This window comes from Rhinatrema bivittatum, chromosome 15 (genome assembly GCF_901001135.1).
Source record: "Rhinatrema bivittatum chromosome 15, aRhiBiv1.1, whole genome shotgun sequence".
NCBI lineage: Eukaryota > Metazoa > Chordata > Amphibia > Gymnophiona > Rhinatrematidae > Rhinatrema > Rhinatrema bivittatum.
The window spans coordinates 77,749,387-77,767,848 of NC_042629.1; the positions used below are offsets into that span (position 1 = coordinate 77,749,387).

The window sequence follows — 18,462 nt, forward strand, 5'->3', positions numbered from 1 at the left end:
TTTTAATTGGGCTATTTTTTCTGCCAGTCGCGTTTTTTTGGGCAGGACTTGTGCTCTGATGTAACTGTGATTGGCTGCTGCGATGAAGCCTGTCCATAGCAGGCGCACCCTATCCCTATATTGCAGCAGTAAGCCAATCAGAGCAGACCTGCAAGCCTTGCACAGGAGCACATTCTGTGGGCAGAACCAGCACCCTCCGTCCAGCCGTGCACTGCATGCGGTATGCAGTGCACGGCATCGCAGGTGGGCAGACCTGGACCGGGAAGGCCAGCAGCAAGCAACAGCTTCAGACTGTGCAGCTACAGCCAGGTATCGGGGGGGGGGGGGGGGGGGGGGGGGGGGAGGGGGGTTGAGCATATGGGGCTGGTGCTTTTTAATTTGTTCTACACCACTTGATTTCATCTTTTTTTTTTCTCTCATTTCTTCTCCCTGCAGCAGATCACCTCTGTAATCTGTCCATACCTACTATTTCAGTCATTGGCTGCTACGCAACTAAATGGTTTTGATCTACTATGGCTAGAGTAAGGAACTGGGCTAAGTACTGTAATAGGTACTGCAAAGTGTGGGAAGAGGAATGTGAACTAAAAGCATGGATTCAGGCTGCTGTCAGCAATGAGAGGAGGGGGGGAATGAAGCCGTGAGGGGATTGAATTTTCAATCTCACATGTTTTGGGCTTGTTTTTTTGGAAAAAAGTGCTTGTTCTGTCATGAAAACCTGGCAACCCTGATCCGACAGCTAAGCGAGCCCAGGGACTCAGACCTCGCGTAACAGGGGTGCGGTAATCTGTACTTTAGCTTGGCTCAGGACACCACTTTAAGTCCATTTTCTGAAAAGGGCATAAACATGCTAAATAAAGAACTAAGTTACAGCCCCTGCCACTCGCCTCTAGCCACGATGATCGAGCCTCTGTCCTAACACAAACAGCTGGTGGTCTGGGGCACAGTACTCTCACCTTTCTGCAGAGGGTGCCAGCCGGGCACCCATGGCATCCAGGGCCAGAGACGTCTCTTCAACAATTGCCACCCTTAGCACTACCTGCGACGATGCAAGATCTACAACCCAGGCTAAGTGATCTGATGCATTTAGTTCCTCGCAGCAAGACAGCTGGCACTAAGTGGCTGTGCTAGAGTCGCTCCTGCAAAGTGCCCACTCAGTCATTCCAAGAAAAGCCGAATTTTTTCTTCTTATCAGAAAGAAAACTTAATGTGGCATAAATCAATTTCAGGTATGGCTTTCAGCTTTTGTTTCCACACATTTGCCCCATGCCAAAAAGCCCCTTCTGCACTCCTCTTTCATTTCAGTTCTCATGCTAAGTACATTGATAACACAAGTAGTACTTTGAACATTTATTTACTCATTTTCATACACTGCTATATTTTATTACAAGAAAAGACAGGGTGTTAACAGGCAAGAGCTGATGCCCCATTACAGTCAATACCTGATGCAGTAGCTGTAACAGCAGCAGGCTAGGAAACAGTTCAAAGGCTTCAGAGCGGATTAGCTACAACCACCTCTGAAACTGGGCAGGAGGAGAACACCAGACTCTTTTAGAGCCAGGAGAGCTTCCGTCAGTGGTGGAGGATGGCTGGTTTACCACTACCTGCAGCTGGCTGTTTTTACAGGCTGCAGTGCCAGCACTAGCAGTAAGCAAGACAGTATCCTCACAGTAAAGTAATTTCAATACCCAGCCCCTCTGCCAGTAGCATAGGCCTAAGGTGGATCATACTCTGGCCAGCTCAAGGCAGGGGTACATTCAAGTTTTAATAAACATTAAGAGCTATTAAAAAAACAAAAAAAAAAACCAACTTTATAGAATTTCTACAACCCACAACAGCACAGAACCAACCACCCCCTCCATCACCATTCATGTAATGTCAGTTTCTTCTGGATAGTCAGAATCATTACTTTCTACTTGGAGGGGGATGAATTGAGCACAGATTTTAGGTAGAGCTACTAAAACTTATGACAGTTCCTAAAATTAACTTTTCCTCAGCGAAGTTTTTCCCTCCATTCTTCACTGGGCCAAGCGTGCAGTCCAGTCTTAAAACAAAGAGGGAAATGGCTAGAAATGAATGTCAAACCTTGGGTCACATATTGGTTCCAGTGCTCTTGCTAGCAGTTCATTCTCCAGGCTGCAGTACCCAAGTATGCAAAGTCTACCAGAGCCAAGCAAGAGAAGCCAGCTGGTACAGGAGGTGGGGCAAGGTAACAGAAAATCCATTTCCCACCTTTCAGATGCCTCATTTTTGTGTTTTTTCAACTTCAAAACTTGCCAGAGCAAAGACTTTATCTCCCGCTCCTGTGGAACATGAGACAGATTATGAAAAGCTGACAGTCACAAGGACAGCTTAGCCTTATCAAGATTGAGGTATTAAAAAAAAAAAAAAAAAAGTATACACCTACCACTCACTACCCCCACTATAGGCCAAGGTCCAGATTTAGTGAAAGCTCACCAAGATTTTGTACTTACATATTTTTACTACCCCAAAACAAAAAAAGTCTCCCAGAAAGATGAACAGAGAACCTGTCAGTGAAACATCTAATGTTAGATCACAACTGCTGTTTAACTTTAGTAAAGAGGAGGAAGAGAGAAATCAAGTGCTTATGAGGTGTTGACATGCATGATTCCTTTTCAACTTTGTGAAAATGACAGTTATGGAAGCTTTTTGTAACATCTGAACATTTGTTGACCTCACTTCATCATTTGCTGGCTTACAGCTAGCCAGCTGCTCTGGACCCTGCAGTTCTCATTCTCAATCCATACATCAGAACCCTTCTTTTTAGGTGGCAATGTATTGCAGAAACTCACCCAGGTCTTCTGAGACTTTCTGGAACTGGCTGAGAGCTGCACCAGCATTTGCAGAGAGGAATATCTCATCATCTGGAGTCAGCTAAACCGAGGAAGAAACATACATCTGTGACATGGGACTTAAGCATGCATGCACTGGGTAGAGGGAGAAGTCATGTGGCACAGTCTGCAACAGGAAAGGGATGGGGGAGAGGTTAAATACATAGAGCCTCACTCTTACAGAACCTGCCATCCCAGTGCAGTTCAGAATAAAGCTAACAGAGGAGGCAGGTGCAGGTAAGCAGCATATCCCCTATTCTCCTCTTGCTGGTAGGCAAGAGGAAGAGGAACCTGCCCAGGGAGATGGTGATTAGGGGGAAGATTGCATCTATTAGAAACAGGGAAAAAGAATGAACTGGGAAGGGGTTGGTAGACTGCACAGGCTGATTTGCTCCAGGTTCCAAACCCCCTTAGGCTCATCCCTACTGCTACCGTACCTTCTCTCCTAGCTTCCTAAGGGCAGTGAGGATTTCCATCTTCTGCTGAGTGTAAAGATCTCGCCTTAGTTTTCCCACCATTAGATCTCGGTCCAGCTGCAAAGAAAAACAGAATGGATACATCTGAAGCCTAAATGAATGTTAACTAGTGAAGAAGAACCTGACATTTTTTGGGTGATTGTAGAATTCAAGGAATGAAAGCAGGTGCAAGACAGCTGGGGAGGAAGGTTCTTACCTCAGCAAGACGTGTTCGCAGTTGTCCCGGTTGCTTCTTAGCAAACATACGAATTACCTCAGGAGTTTTAAAGGCCTGACTAATAGCTGCCTGAATAGCCTGCAGAGAAGACACCAAATATCACCAATAGTGTTCTCTTCAAGACATGCTTAGGATTCTTCTAACTCTTTCTCCAGTCTATTTTACCAGTTGCATTGCGTTGAGTTCATCCACCAGCGTCATGTTTCCAGACACTATCTTCTTCAGAGAGTCATTGAACTCGCTCAGCTGCTCCAAGGTTTCTCTTTTAGTTTCTTCAAATTCATCTTCATCAAGGTCCTCTCTGAGAACAAAGTACCACACTGTTGTAAACTCAGCAGAGCTGAGGGGGAGGACAGCTCAGTACAGGTCCCCTCTCAGAATGAAGCACCACATTTTCATAATGCAGCAGAGCTGAGGGGGAAGCACCCAGGAGGGCTCAGTGCTGCCTCAGAAGAGATGGTGAAGAACAGACAATATGTTGCACCCTTGATGACTCATGATGGTACACAGTACCCAACAGGGCTCAGTGAAGTGCCCTTCAAGGGCAATACAATATGCTGTCTTAGAACCAGTTTCATGCTTCTGCCAGACATGGCAGGCTTGCAACCCCAAAACAAACTATTCTAAATCTTGCCTTCAAAAGTCAGACTGCTAAGGCTATACTGCAATTGTGCCTGTTGAAATACAGTAGAAGGTACACAGCAGAGCAGAACTTCCCTAAGGCATTTCAGGAAATGGATGTTGTGACAGAGTAGATAAAGATTTATTACAGATTAGGTAAAGAAGTGAACCATTCCACTGCCTCATCACAATCCTATTCATTGCTCAAATTCCTTTCTACGTGTACCCAGAATATTCAAACCTATTTTAGAAAATTAAAGGGACATACACTTAAACAAAGGATACCAGAATTTTTCAACATCCTCAGAAAACATTTTAATTTGCTATTATCTTGTCTTTAGTTTTAATTTAGTAGTTACAGGATATTGTAGAACAGTTGTCTTACAAGTGCTATACTTGATGTCCTGTCTGTTCACTTACACTTCATATTATATTGGTTGACTTTGTTGATTTTATGTTCTACAGCTATGTTTAACTATAAACCAAGTGGATGTTCTTGCTACATACAGTACATGAAATTCATTAAAACAATAGTGAACCTCGTAGCCAGTTGTCCTTGTTTCCTACCTGCACACCTCCAAATCTTGAAGCTGCTGCATTAGTCTGTCCAGTTGTTCTTCCAAGTTTTGCTTTAGTTTACTGGTCTCTGTCTTTCCTCTGGAAGCCATGGTTGATCTTGAATAGAGAACGGAAGAAAAGGAAATAAGTTAATCACATCCTATATTCTACAGCTTTAGATCACAAACATATGCCAGGGTATGTGTAATTACAACAGCTTCCCACTTTTAGGCAGAGCTTGGAATACAGAAGTCTGGTTCACAAGATGATTCCGTCTTTTGCCAGCAGGAAAGCTTGCAGAGCTTCGAATATTGTTTTCTAATAATGTCATCTTTTCTATTCTGAGTTGAAGGGCGTATTAGCTGCCAAAAGCTAAACTCAAGAAAGTTACGAAGTTAGGCCAACAAAAGAGGCCTCACCTTATAGATCTGTTATTTTATGTTTTAATTTTTGCTTCCCAGCTGCTAATAGTATGATGGGTACTGGGCGTTACTAACCGAAATCGTCTTCGTTTTTGGCAAATAATTTTTTCCACTAAAACCTCCCTCCCCCCGGCACCGCGCCCGAACATCTATTATCACCGCACAGAAGAGGCAAAGCTGCCATAAACACACCCAAACCATCCATCCCCACTGGGGGCAGCCCCGCTCCAGGGATCTTTAAACTTTCCCCGGCAGACCCCGCCTACCTCCGACTCCGCGCCGCAGATTAACAGTCACTTCCGCTCTAGGCAGCCCTTCCGCAAACCTTGCCCAATCACAGCTCGGCCGTGAGCACGGAACCAATCACAGCTCGGGCTTTCAGGCGCCCAATCATAGGCAGACTAGCCCTGAGGAACGCAAGCAGGACTCGGAGCTGTTGGCGTAGTCCAATCACAGAACAATGTGCCTGACGGTAAAATAAGGCCCGCCCCGTCCCCGACGTCTTCCGGCGCAGGATAAGCGCAAGGAGGAGGGGCCCATAAGATGTTCTCTAAATAAAGTGAGAATGTGGGCGTCTTTATTTCAAAACGTGCTTCTTGGCATTAAATGAAGCAGGGGCCAGGGTTCTCTTACAGAAGAGTGCGCCGCGAGAGTTGGAAATAAGAAAGAAAGGGAAAGCCTTTCCTCTCACGTGATCAGGAAACCTCCCGGGCCTCGGAAGGCTCTGTGCTCTGCTTAGCTGCCTCATTCTGCTCTCTTCACACTTAATTGAATAGGGAGCTCTTCTGCTTCAGCATGCACCTGCGGGCAGAGAAAGGTTAATTTTAAAAGTTATATTTTCAGTATGATCTGCCATGAATAACAAAAGCATAGTGGAAGGCATTTTGTATAGAATTCGACTAGTGTCTTTTAGGAGCCAGAAGATGTATCCGGAATGGCGGGACTTGTTTCCATTTCTGGACTCTAAGGCTGCTTGGAAGAGCCAGGTTTTTAGTCATTTCTTGAACATGCCAGGTGCTATGTTGGCATTGTGCCTGAGAAGGTTCTCTTTCTAGAATTTGTAAGGCACAGGGTTTTGATGCCAATATGACTAAGAACTTTTGTGCAATGTCCGCAGAGAGCAGGAAGGCCTGTAAGAGTGCAGTACCCGCCGAGGTAGAGCCTTAAAGGCCAGTACTAATTTTGAACTTGCCTCGATCGTATTGGGATTTTGCAGTTTTTCACGTATAGCATTTTGAATTAGTTGTAAGCATCGATTAAGTTTATTTGACATCCTCGTGTAGAGCGAGTTCATTATGCGTAATCCAAGAAATTTAGATTTTTGATGACTGAGGCAAAGGTATGTCCATGAAAGAAAGGATGGAAATGGCCTAATAGCCAATTAACCTACTGCTAGGACCTGAGGTTCCATAGTGAGCTCAGCTCTTTTGCTTGTGCACAGTACCTCTGTCTTTTAAGGATTTAATTTCAGTTTATTTTGGCATAGCGACCTAGAAATCTTTCTGAGACTTATTTAGAAAGGCAAATGATTTACCTGGGGGGCGGCAATAACTGAATGTGATAGGCTATAAATAGTGAGTGATATGAGACTGATCATCTGGAAACAGTCTGGGGCGATTTTGGATATTGCATTCTGTAATTTATTCCCTTTTGCATTAGCAAAGAAATAGAACATGCTGGGCATTAGGAAAGGAATAAAATATTTTCTTTCGCTCTTAACACTTGGCTGGAGCCCCAGCTTCATACTAATAGCAGTGGGAGGATTGGCCACTGTGGAAAACAGGATACCGGGCTTGATGGACCCTTGATGTGACCCCCAGTATGGCAGGGGTGGCGAACTCCAGTGCTCAGGTGCCACAAACAGACCAGGTTTTCAGGATCTCCACAACGAAAGTGCCCAAGATAGATTTGCATGCACTGTCAGCATTGTACGCAGAGCCTGAAACCCTGACCTGTCCGAGGAGCGGCGTTGGCCAGCGCTGAAGCATGGCATGGCATGGCATGTTGTTAGCAGCTGTGGTCCGCCTTAGGTGCTGTCAAGTCTGCAGCAGCCGCAGCCAGAGTCGCCACAGGCGCGTGCGGGCAGGTCCCGTTCCCAGGGGAACTCGGGCGCGGCGCGGGGCGGGGCCTATGAGCGCGCGCTGGCCTCCTGCTTTCTCGCTTTTGCCTGCGCCGAGTGGCTTCCCGAGGTGAGGACCTGGGCACAGGGCGAGGGGTAGGGGTCGTGCACGCTGCGATCCTTTCCAGGCGCACCCTGGCCGCTTGCGGTGGCTGCCGGGAGCAGCTTGAAGCCTCTCCGGTTTTCTTTCTTTCTTGTTTGCTATAACGAAGCCTCGGGCTTCAAGGCCCCCGTCCATCAGTTCGCTTGCCCTGCCGTCAGTGAACGCATTGCCTGCGGTCTCAGCCATATGCGGAAGTTCATTTTCAGTTTGTATTTTCCCCTGGAATTTCTCAGTGTTTACTATAACCGTGCAAAAAAAGTTAATTTTTCCATTTAAGTTCTCCAATTTTTTCAGTATAATAAACACCTGAGAAAAATAAAGGCTAAAAAAGAATGTCCTTAACTATGCAGGCAGAGCACAGAGGCATCTGGTGCTCAGACCCACTGACGCTGCAACACTGAACACCACGAGACCCAGTGACACTGGTACCAGACACTGCAGAGTCAGCCGCACTGGTACCGCACACCATGCAAAACAACCACACTGGTACTGCATACTATGGGACCCAGCGATGCTGGTACCGCACACTGTGCAAAACAACCACACTGGTACTGCATACTGTGAGACCCAGCCATGCTGGTACCGCAGAGTCAGCCACACTGGTACTGCACACCATGCAAAACAACCACATTGGTACTGCATACTATGGGACCCAGCCATGCTAGTACCGCAGAGTCAGCCACACTGGTACCGCACACCATGCAAAACAACCACACTGGTACTGCATACTATGGGACCCAGCCACGCTGGTACCGCAGAGTCAGCCACACTGGTACTGCACACCATGCAAAACAACCACGCTGGTACTGCATACTGTGAGACCCGGCCACGCTGGTACCTGCAGGAGAACTGATCCTGTCACGGTTCCGACTAGAGGACTCATGGGAGGGGCCAGAGAATATAAGTGCAAATATCATAATGCTCTTAGATAGATCAGTGGTGTAACTGTATCTTAAGTGTTCTGTGTAGCTCAGGTCTCGCTATCAACAATTGTACAGCAGAACTAGAAAAGGTTCAGAGAAGCCCAATACAAATTACTGTGGGGATGAAAAGGCTAAACATGTTAGGGCTTTTCAGCTTGGAGAAGAGATGATGAAAGAGGGGTGGAACAAGTAAACAGACGATGCTTAGTTATCTTTTCACATAGAACCAGGGGTCAATCCATGGCACTAAAATGTAGCAGATTTTAAACAAATTTAAGAAAGTAATTTTTCAGTCAGTTTTCAATTAAGCCGTGGAATATGTTGCTGGATGATGTGGTCAAGAGTAAAAGTAGATTCAAGAAAAGCTGAGCTAAATTTAGACCCTTATTTTCTCTCAAACTTAGGGGCCTACATTTTTGTCTGAAAATGTGCCAGAGCTTACATTCAGGGCCCTAAGGGCCTCATTTGCTAAAGCCGTTTCCATATTCTCTATCTGCAGGAGAAAAGTTTAATGAGGCCTAAAGTTATGTGCCTAGTGCTGAAAATCACTGCTGAGCACACAACTTTTTTCCTCTCTCTAACTCTGACCCTATAGCCATTCACTAGTTAGGATCCTATATTTAGGAATTCAGCCCTGATAAATTTTGAAAAAGGACAGTTTAGAAGTCTAACTCTCATAGCTTAATTTAACAAAGTTTGGAGCAGTTTCTGAAGGACAGGTCTATTAATAATTGTTATCCAGGGAGAGGTGGGGATCACACCCTCATTTTGGAGTAAGCACCTTCCCATTAGGATTTACCAGGCAAGGATGCTGGGCTCAATGGACCATTGCTCTGACATAGCCTGATACAAGCTCTTGGTCTCCAAAATGTCATTGGGTTCTTGGATTTCTGTACCCTAAACGCATGAAATTGCATTTACTACACTTCCCCACATCTCCTATACAAGGCAAGATCTTCCTCCTTGTGAAGCCATGCTGCCTGGGATCCTGTAACCCACTCTTTTCAAGTACTGCAAATATTTTGTCCTTTAGAATTGCTTAGTGATAATATTGGTTATACAGTCATGCTGATGCAACAGCGTGCGCACAGGTTAACCCACAGTTGGAGACGCATTTTAACCCCTTATGCAATAAGGGGATTAGTGCATCCAAATCAGTGCGTAGAGCGCTCATCACATGTAAATTCCATTGGCTACAGCTGTGATTACTGGGGTTTTGTCTCACTGGCTACAGCTGTGATCACTGGGGTTTTGTTCCATTGGCTACAGCTGTGATAACTGGAGTTTTGTTCCATTGGCTACAGCTGTGATCACTGGGGTTTTGTCTCATTGGCTACAGCTGTGATCACTGGGGTTTTGTCTCATTGGCTACAGCTGTGATTACTGGGGTTTTGTTCCATTGGCTACAGCTGTGATCACTGGGGTTTTGTCTCACTGGCTACAGCTGTGATCACTGGGGTTTTGTTCCATTGGATGAAGCTGTGATCACTGGGGTTTTGTCTCATTGGCTACAGCTGTGATCACTGGGGTTTTGTTCCATTGGAAGGAGCTTTGATCTTTGTTCTTCCTGGCCCAGCCCCTGGGAGAGTTAGTGTAAGTGCTGTCACTGAGCTTATTCAACTTCCCTTTCTTAGCTCTTGGTACAGGGATACAACCTAGTTCGTACTGACACAACATGCGACATGAAGACTGATCCCTGTATTCCAGTTTGTAGTGCCCCTGGTCTGTCTTGTCAGATCTTCATCTCCTCGACATGAAGAAATGAAATGATGGGACAGGCCACAATTTCACTCTTCTTAAGAGCACAACAGGACGACAGTCACACCAGCCCCCCAGGTAAGACATTTAGGTCCTCACAAATAGCTTAGCATATACAGTATAACCTTCACACCAGCCCCCAAATAAAATGCCCAGGCCTCCATTCTTAGCATAGCTCATACTGAACCCCAGTGACACCCATCTGTCACAAAGCACATGCTTCACCTGAATGGCAGGAAGCTTTATAGGTCTGTGTGAAAAGTTGCCTTATGCATGAGGGAGCATGAGTAGGTTTCCGAGAAGGACCTCTATAATCAGCCTCCAAAAAGTGAACCAGCAGATACAAGAGTGGGGAGGAGGAAAGTTCTGACCCAGCAGTTACAATGTTGGCTAGAGTAAAAGTCTGATCCAGCAGATACAATGGAGGCTAGAGTAAAAGTTCTGATCCAGCAGTTACAATTTTGGCTAGAGTAAAAGTCTGATCCAGCAGATACAATGGAGGCTAGAGTAAAAGTTCTGATCCAGCAGATACAATGGAGGCTAGAGTAAAAGTTCTGATCCAGCAGATACAATGGAGGCTAGAGTAAAAGACCTGATCCAGCAGATACAATGGAGGCTAGAGTAAAAGACTGATCCAGCAGATACAGTGGAGGCTAGAGTAAAAGTCTGATCCAGCAGATACAGTGGAGGCTAGAGTAAAAGACCTGATCCAGCAGATACAATGGAGGCTAGAGTAAAAGACTGATCCAGCAGATACAGTGGAGGCTAGAGTAAAAGACCTGATCCAGCAGATACAATGGAGGCTAGAGTAAAAGACTGATCCAGCAGATACAATGGAGGCTAGAGTAAAAGACTGATCCAGCAGATACAGTGGAGGCTAGAGTAAAGTTCTGATCCAGCAGATACAGTGGAGGCTAGAGTAAAGTTCTGATCCAGCAGATACAGTGGAGGCTAGAGTAAAAGTCTGATCCAGCAGATACAAGTAGCAGAGGGTGAGGGTCTGATCCAACAGATCCAAAGAGAGTGTTGAGGGTGCAAGACTGCAAAGAAGAAGGAGAAGATAACTGCCCAGAAAGATTTTACATGGCTTGAGATTTAGGGTAAAGTCTATAAAGAAAAGAAGATTACACAGAGAAAAGGGGAAACACATGAATAAATATATATACCCAGACACTCTCACTATACACAAACACCCCCTCACCAAAACAACCCAAGCACACTCACTCACTCATTCAAAGTCAATGAAAAACACATATGAACTAGACCAAGGGTCCATCAAGCCCAGTATTCTGTTTCCAATAGTGGCCAATCCAGGTCATAAGAACCTGGCAGGATCCCAAAAAAAATCGATAGATTCCAAGCTGCTTATCCCAGGGATAAGCAGTTGATTTCCCAAGTCCACCTTAATAATGGTTTATGGACTTTTTTTTTTCCAGTAACTTGTCTAAACCTTTTTTTTTAAACCCAGCTACACTAACAGCTTTACCATATCCTCTGGCAATGAATTCCAGAGTTTAATTAGGCGATAAGTAAAAAAAAAATATTTTCTCCTATTTGTCTTAAATGGATGGAAATGAGGAAAAGTGCATGAGGGTAACTTGCTGGTGTGGCGGTTACTACCCTTAACCAATAAGTCTTCATACTGTTGATGCAACTCCATCACTGCTCTCTGCTTCAATGGGAAAAGGTAACGGGGAATTGAATTCAAACAGCAACCAACGAGGGTCCTGACTTTTACAATGTGGGAAACTGATAAGCATGTGATAACCTACACAGCACATCAGATATTACCATAAGCTTACTGGCCAGACTGGATGGACCATTTTGGTCCTTTTCTGCCATCATTTCTATGTTTTTATGTTACCTAGTAACTTCATTGTGTGTCCTCTAGATTTTAAACATTTTGAAATATAGCCAACCGACCTCTATTCATCTTGTTTCATGAAAGGTCAAGCCACCTGTTCCATGAGACCTGAATGTGGTCCTTTGCAAACTACTGAAGCTTCCCATTCAGCCAGTGGACTCAGCTTCTCTAAGGTCCGTGACATGTAAGTTAGTGTTTCTTGTTGCAGTGACTTCAGCTAGAAGAATCCACGAACTCCAAGCTCTCGTCCGCTATCCTCATTACGTGTAATTCTTCCACAACAAGGTTGTACTCACCTGAGATTTCTCCTAAGGTTGTCTTGCTTTCCTACCTTCTTTGCTAGACCCCACACGCATGAGGGTGACAAAGTCCTGCATGCTCTAGACTGCAAAAGGGCCTTAGCGTATTACATGAATACTTACTGTTAAGGGTAGTAACTGCTGCTCCGGGCGGGTTACCCCCAAACCTTATGATAAGGGTAGTGACTGCCGCTCCGGGCGGGTTACCCCCAAGCCTTATGATAAGGGTAGTGACTGCCGCTCCGTGCAGATTACCCCATGCCTTCTGTTAAGGGTAGTAACTGCTGCTCCGGGCGGGTTACCCCCAAACCTTATGATAAGGGTAGTGACTGCCGCTCCGGGCGGGTTACCCCCAAGCCTTATGATAAGGGTAGTGACTGCCGCTCCGTGCAGGTTACCCCATGCCTCTGTTAAGGGTAGTAACTGCCGCTCCGTGCAGGTTACCCCATGCCTCTGTTAAGGGTAGTAACTGCCGCTCCGTGCAGGTTACCCCCAAGCCTTATGATAAGGGCAGTAACTGCCGCTCCGTGCAGGTTACCCCCAAGCCTTATGATAAGGGTAGTAACTGCCGCTCCGTGCAGGTTACCCCCAAGCCTTATGATAAGGGTAGTGAGTGCCGCTCCGTGCAGGTTACCCCATGCCTTATGATAAGGGTAGTAATTACTGCTTATTGTAAATATTTTACTTCTGTATAATTTTCTTTAATTATTGTCTCCTTGCTCCACCAGTTCTAGCAACCCTGCTATATTGTAACTTTATTGTTTCTTATGCACTTGTTATATGTACGAAGTTACTGCACCCCTTGTTACCTGTAAACCAGCATGATATGATTGTATCATGAATGCCGGTATAAAAAAAGCTATAAATAAATAAATAAACATGAAACAAACTCATCCGCATCAGAAAACCTCCCAACTGTTTGTCTCGTATGACCCCAACTGACTAGGAATAGCAGTTGCCAAGCGAACCTCGTCTAAGTGGCTGGCTGAGTGCATTCATCACTACTACACCTTAGCAGGACTACAAATCATCACGGGAGAGCCATGGCTGCTTCTGTTGCTTATCTTCAAGAAGAACCCATTGACGATATCTGCAATGCTGCATCCCTATACATCACTTACCATCTTGATAACATCTCAAAGATTGACAGCATTAAGGGAAAAAGCATAGGACGGCTTCTGCAGCCAAGTCTCAAAGCAAAGAACATTAAGCAGCAAAGAAGACTGCTCACCCAATAAAAATGTTGCCAGCAGTAATTTATGGGTTTGACAGTTGCTTGGTTTTGATTGATTGTAAATATTACTACCCTTATCATAAGGTTTGGGGATAACCCGCACGGAGCGGCAGTTACTACCCTTAAGAGAAACATGGGGGTAACCCGCACGGAGCGGCAGTTACTACCCTTAACAGCACATATGGGGGTAACCTGCATGGAGCGGCAGTTACTACCCTTAACAGAAACATGGGGGTAACCCGCACGGAGCGGCAGTTACTACCCTTAAGAGAAACATGGGGGTAACCCGCACGGAGCGGCAGTTACTACCCTTAAGAGAAACATGGGGGTAACCCGCATGGAGCGGCAGTTACTACCCTTAAGAGAAACATGGGGGTAACCTGCATGGAGCGGCAGTTACTACCCTTAAGAGAAACATGGGGGTAACCCGCACGGAGCGGCAGTTACTACCCTTAACAGCACATATGGGGGTAACCTGCATGGAGCGGCAGTTACTACCCTTAACAGAAACATGGGGGTAACCCGCACGGAGCGGCAGTTACTACCCTTAACAGAAACATGGGGGTAACCCGCACGGAGCGGCAGTTACTACCCTTAAGAGAAACATGGGGGTAACCCGCACGGAGCGGCAGTTACTACCCTTAAGAGAAACATGGGGGTAACCCGCATGGAGCGGCAGTTACTACCCTTAACAGAAACATGGGGGTAACCTGCACGGAGCGGCAGTTACTGCCCTTAACAGAAACATGGGGACAACCCGCACGGAGCGGCAGTTACTACCCTTAACAGAAACATGGGGGTAACCCGCACGGAGCAGCAGTTACTACCCTTAAGAGAAACATGGGGGTAACCCGCACGGAGCGGCAGTTACTACCCTTAACAGCACATATGGGGGTAACCTGCATGGAGCGGCAGTTACTGCCCTTAACAGAAACATGGGGGTAACCTGCACGGAGCGGCAGTTACTGCCCCTAACAGAAGGCATGGGGGTAACCTGCACGGAGCAGCAGTTACTACCCTTAACAGAACACATGGGGGTAACTTGCACAGAATGGCAGTTACTACCCCTAACAGAAGGCATGGGGGTAACCTGCATGGAGCGGCAGTTACTGTCCTTAACAGAAGCTATAGGAGTAACCTGTATAGAGCGGCAGTTACTACCCTCAACAGAATGCATGGGGTAACTTGAATGGAGTGGCAGTTACTACCCTCAACGCTTGGAGTTACTGTTGTGATGCCACTCGTGGGGCCCATCCGTGAGCAACTTCTCATCTCCAGTCCGACGCTGCCGGCCCCATGCGTCCTTTGCGGCATGGGGTGCTGCTGCCTGTACTGCTGCCACTGCTGTCTTCTCAGCGGGCCCAACCTGCCACAGGCCCCTCTCCATCTCCGTGGCCGAGTGCCGCCGTCGCTGCTCCTGCACGGCTTGACTGCCGCCCTGCTGATGTCATTCTCGTGGCTGGGGAGCCACCGCCGATGCCACTCTTCACGGCATGGAGTGCCACTGCTGATTCCATCTTCAGTGGGGCTGGGATGCCACCATTGCTGTCTCCCCTGTCTGATGCCGGGCTCCTGCATAAGCACGCATGCGCCTCTCCTTCAGATTTAAAGTGCCTGTGGCAGGAAAAGCCCCAAGGCCCCTATTGATGTTGTCATCACCTTGTCCTGCCTTCAGTCCTATAAAAGGGCTCTCCATCATTTCCTTGGGGCCTTCTCAAGGAGTTCATGGTCGTCCATGTGTGCCTTCCTTCAAGGTCTTCCATGGTCATCACTCTGTTTGGATGATCTTCATGTTCCTCATTGAATGTTCCAGTTCTGGTTTCCTTTTTCCTCTCTGGAGCTCCGTCATGTTGCTTGTTCTGTGTTCCTGGTCTCTTGTCAGTTCCTCGTCCAATCTTCTGAATCTTCGTCTCATCTGAATCTTCAATCAAGTTCCTGATGTTCTGGTCTTCGTTCCAAGGTCAGCCTTCTAGATTCTCCCTCGTCTTTCCTCCAGGTATGCCAGCGTCGTGGTCCATGACCAGCCACAGGCAACCTTGTAGGGTGCTTCCTGGCACAGGACCTGTTCCCAAGTCCATCTTCGCTGGATAAAGTCCTCGGAGTCCATCTTTGTTTTTAGGTTCCAAATTCCAAGTCAATTCTCGAATTCCTGATAGTGTTCCAAGTTCCGGGCTCGTGGAAGTTGTCCAGCCAGTGGATCTCCATGCTCCTCGTTCCAAGGCCATTCTCCTCCTTCCAAGTGATGTCCTGACTCCTGTTCTCCTCTGAGTCTCAGTCCTGAACCTGTCCTGCTCCCCATGTGGTCCACGACCAACCTGTGGCAGGTTGTGTAGGGTGCGCAGTGGGTCAACGAGGTCTGCGACCAGCCCACGGAGCTGTGTAGGGCACGCTGAGGTGCAGTGCCTCAGGAAGCTGGACTCTTCCTGTACCTGACTCCCCGTCTCAAGTTCCAAGTCTCCTGAGCCACTGTCTCAAGTTCCAAGTCTCCCGAGTCTCCGTCTCAAGTTCAAGTCTTCACCCGTGCTCCATGTCATGTCATGTCCTGTACTCGGCCTTCATCTGTTCTGACGCACAAGCCATTCCCAAGCGACAGATCTGAAAGGGCTATTGAGTGGCCGGAAGGCTACCCCAGAGGCCAGCATTGCATTGTTGGGTCTCACTGCTATTACTAGCAACAGTAGCATGGAATAGACTTAGTTTTGGGTTCTTGCCAGGTTCTTATGGCCTGGATTGGCCACTGTTGGAAACAGGATGCTGGGCTTGATGGACCCTTGGTCTGACCCAGTATGGCATGTTCTTATGTTCTGTGCGTACAGGCTCAGCGGAGGTCTGAGTATACTACGTTCCAAGTCCAGCCTGTGCCTGAATCGCTCACCTCCCATGGTGCCTTCCTTGGAGTCTTTCCCTGAGGTTGCGCCATGGTTCAAGAGTTCACTCTTCTCGAGCAACTGACCGCATTCCCCGCGCTCGCAACAATAACCGGCATGGAGTGGCAGTTACTACCCTTAACAGAAGGCATGTAGAGTGCCAATTACTACCATAAGCAAAAAACTATGTTACCTGCCTGCCTGGAGAGTTGACACTAATTTCTGAAAGTAAAATGTGCGGCTTGGCTGCACATTTTACTTTCTGTATCCCGTGCGCATACCTAATAGGACCATCAAGATGCATTTGCATGTTGAGGGCGCTATTAGGTGCCGCGGGTTGGACGCGTGTTTTCCGCCCCTTACTGAATAAGGGGTAAGGGAAAACGTGCATCCAATTGCAGGCTAACAGTGCACTCCGTCGGAGCGCACTGTACTGTATCGGCCTGCTTATTTGTAAGTCAGGGTATGTTAAAATCATCTCAGCTCTTAACTCTACTGCTAATGCCCTTCCTTTGATGTTTTTGCCTCTTTCAGTTTGTGGCAGGCTCTCTTTGCCTACACGACAGTTTAAAATGCAGGGTTTTTGGCATGAAAATAGCAATGCAATATTTCCATGTTATCTTCTGGGGATAATCCTGTTCATTTTGTTCTCAGTTCTGTGATTTGTGCTCCATAGCTGCACCCGAGGTCTTATCTTCCCCTGAAGACTCAGCACTATTGCTACCTCTATCACTAGCCCTAGTGCCTAGGCACCTTTTAATCCTGGGCGATGTGCGGCCAGGGTGGATTTTCTTTTCGCTTCCTATTGTACTTCAGTAGTAGTAGTTGCTTAGCTAAGATTTAGTGTAGATGTTATGCAACAAGATCATCGCTGGAAGATACTCAGCAAGATTTAATGAGAGACATTTATTCCTTTTAATTGTTCTCTCACCCTAGATCATGGGTTGCAGTGTCTTGGTAGAAAGGTGAAAGCTAAACTTTCCAGATTTCCTCAAGCATTAATGAGTGGGAGCAGTCCCACCTCCCTTGCCTGCCTTCGTGCTTCTAAATTTGCACAACTCTTACCAAGTTTCAAACTTGCGTTAGTATTCAGCAATACCCAGAAATCATCCGATCCTGTTGCAACATAGGAAAACAAAACCCTTTTCTGCCTTAAACTACCGTGGCTCTCTAGATGTGGCCTTGTGTCTGTAGCCTCAGAATAACCATGAGCGTCCGACTTCCTGAACACACTCAGCAGCTGATGTGTCCCTGCCTGAAACCCACTCAAGCCAAGTCTCCCTTTAATTTCCCAGTGCTGTACTGTTTTTTCCTCTATGGAGGTTTCGCTGTTTCCTGTTTGCTTTCCCCTTCCTCTGGCGTTGCTCACTGAAGGCTATTTACAGGGTGAGGGTGGCAGGGTGCATTTAAGATGCCTTTAGACTTGCTCTCACCTGATCTGTTTGTTTCCCATCCTGTAGTTATCAGTACTGACTCAGCAGTGGCAAGGGTGGGCTCCTTGCTTCAGGATACCGCCATGGAGAAATCGGAGGACAAACGGGAGATCATCCTGCTGGCCTGTGGCTCCTTTAATCCCATCACCCACATGCACCTCAGGCTGTTTGAACTGGCCAGGGATCACCTGCACGAGACAGGTAAGAAGGCACCCGATATGTCTGGCTGTAGGGTAGCGGAAGCAGCTATAAAGGCACCGGCAGGAAGCCCACAGGAGGGAAGCTGCAGGTAGAGAAAATGTTTACATTGGGGGGGGGCAGGGGTCTCTGCAGACCTCTGGTGGGGGTGGGGGTTCCGGCTTTGGTACGGGAGAAGCATTCTCAGGGCCACAGGGCTCCACAGTCCCAAGGCTTGAGGGTCCTTTCCCCGTGCTGGACTCACTGAGTGGCAGGAGGAGTCACTGAGCTGAGGGTCACTTGCCATGTGCTTAGTGAATGACTCTGTAGGCCCGTTGTTTTCTGATCCTGCCCAAAACACCTTTCAGTCCATGCATTGTCGAACACTCGCTGTACTTTCTGGCAGATTCAGGAGCACGATATTAAGACCATGCAAGTGGCTTGGAAAATGAGCCCCTATACGAAGCTCTTGGGGCCACATTAAGGATGAGTATTAAGTGCCCCTCCACTTCAATAGAAGGCGATGTCCTCGGAGATGGGGG

The 18,462-nt window shown here is 47.0% G+C and overlaps 1 protein-coding gene and 1 long non-coding RNA gene across 7 annotated transcripts in view; one reads left to right on the top strand and one right to left on the bottom strand.

Moving 5' to 3' along the window:
- The first annotated feature begins 2 nt into the window (after nt 1-2).
- On the top strand, nt 3-2,448 carry LOC115077100. Its single transcript, XR_003852953.1, has 2 exons — nt 3-309; nt 436-2,448. It is a non-coding gene; the product is annotated as an uncharacterized LOC115077100 (long non-coding RNA).
- LZIC (leucine zipper and CTNNBIP1 domain containing) overlaps nt 1,335-18,462 on the bottom strand; it is a 35,251-nt gene continuing 18,123 nt past the window's right edge. The window contains exons 2-8 of one of the 6 annotated variants that reach the window (XM_029579280.1): nt 5,835-5,944; nt 4,731-4,838; nt 3,708-3,843; nt 3,522-3,620; nt 3,287-3,382; nt 2,811-2,892; nt 1,335-2,300 (exon numbers count right to left, since the gene is read on the bottom strand). In XM_029579280.1, coding sequence (XP_029435140.1) covers nt 2,242-2,300; nt 2,811-2,892; nt 3,287-3,382; nt 3,522-3,620; nt 3,708-3,843; nt 4,731-4,831 — 573 coding nt within the window. In that variant the 5' untranslated portion in view covers nt 4,832-4,838; nt 5,835-5,944 and the 3' untranslated portion in view covers nt 1,335-2,241. The other 5 variants (XM_029579279.1, XM_029579278.1, XM_029579276.1 and 2 more) reach the window with 5 other exon arrangements.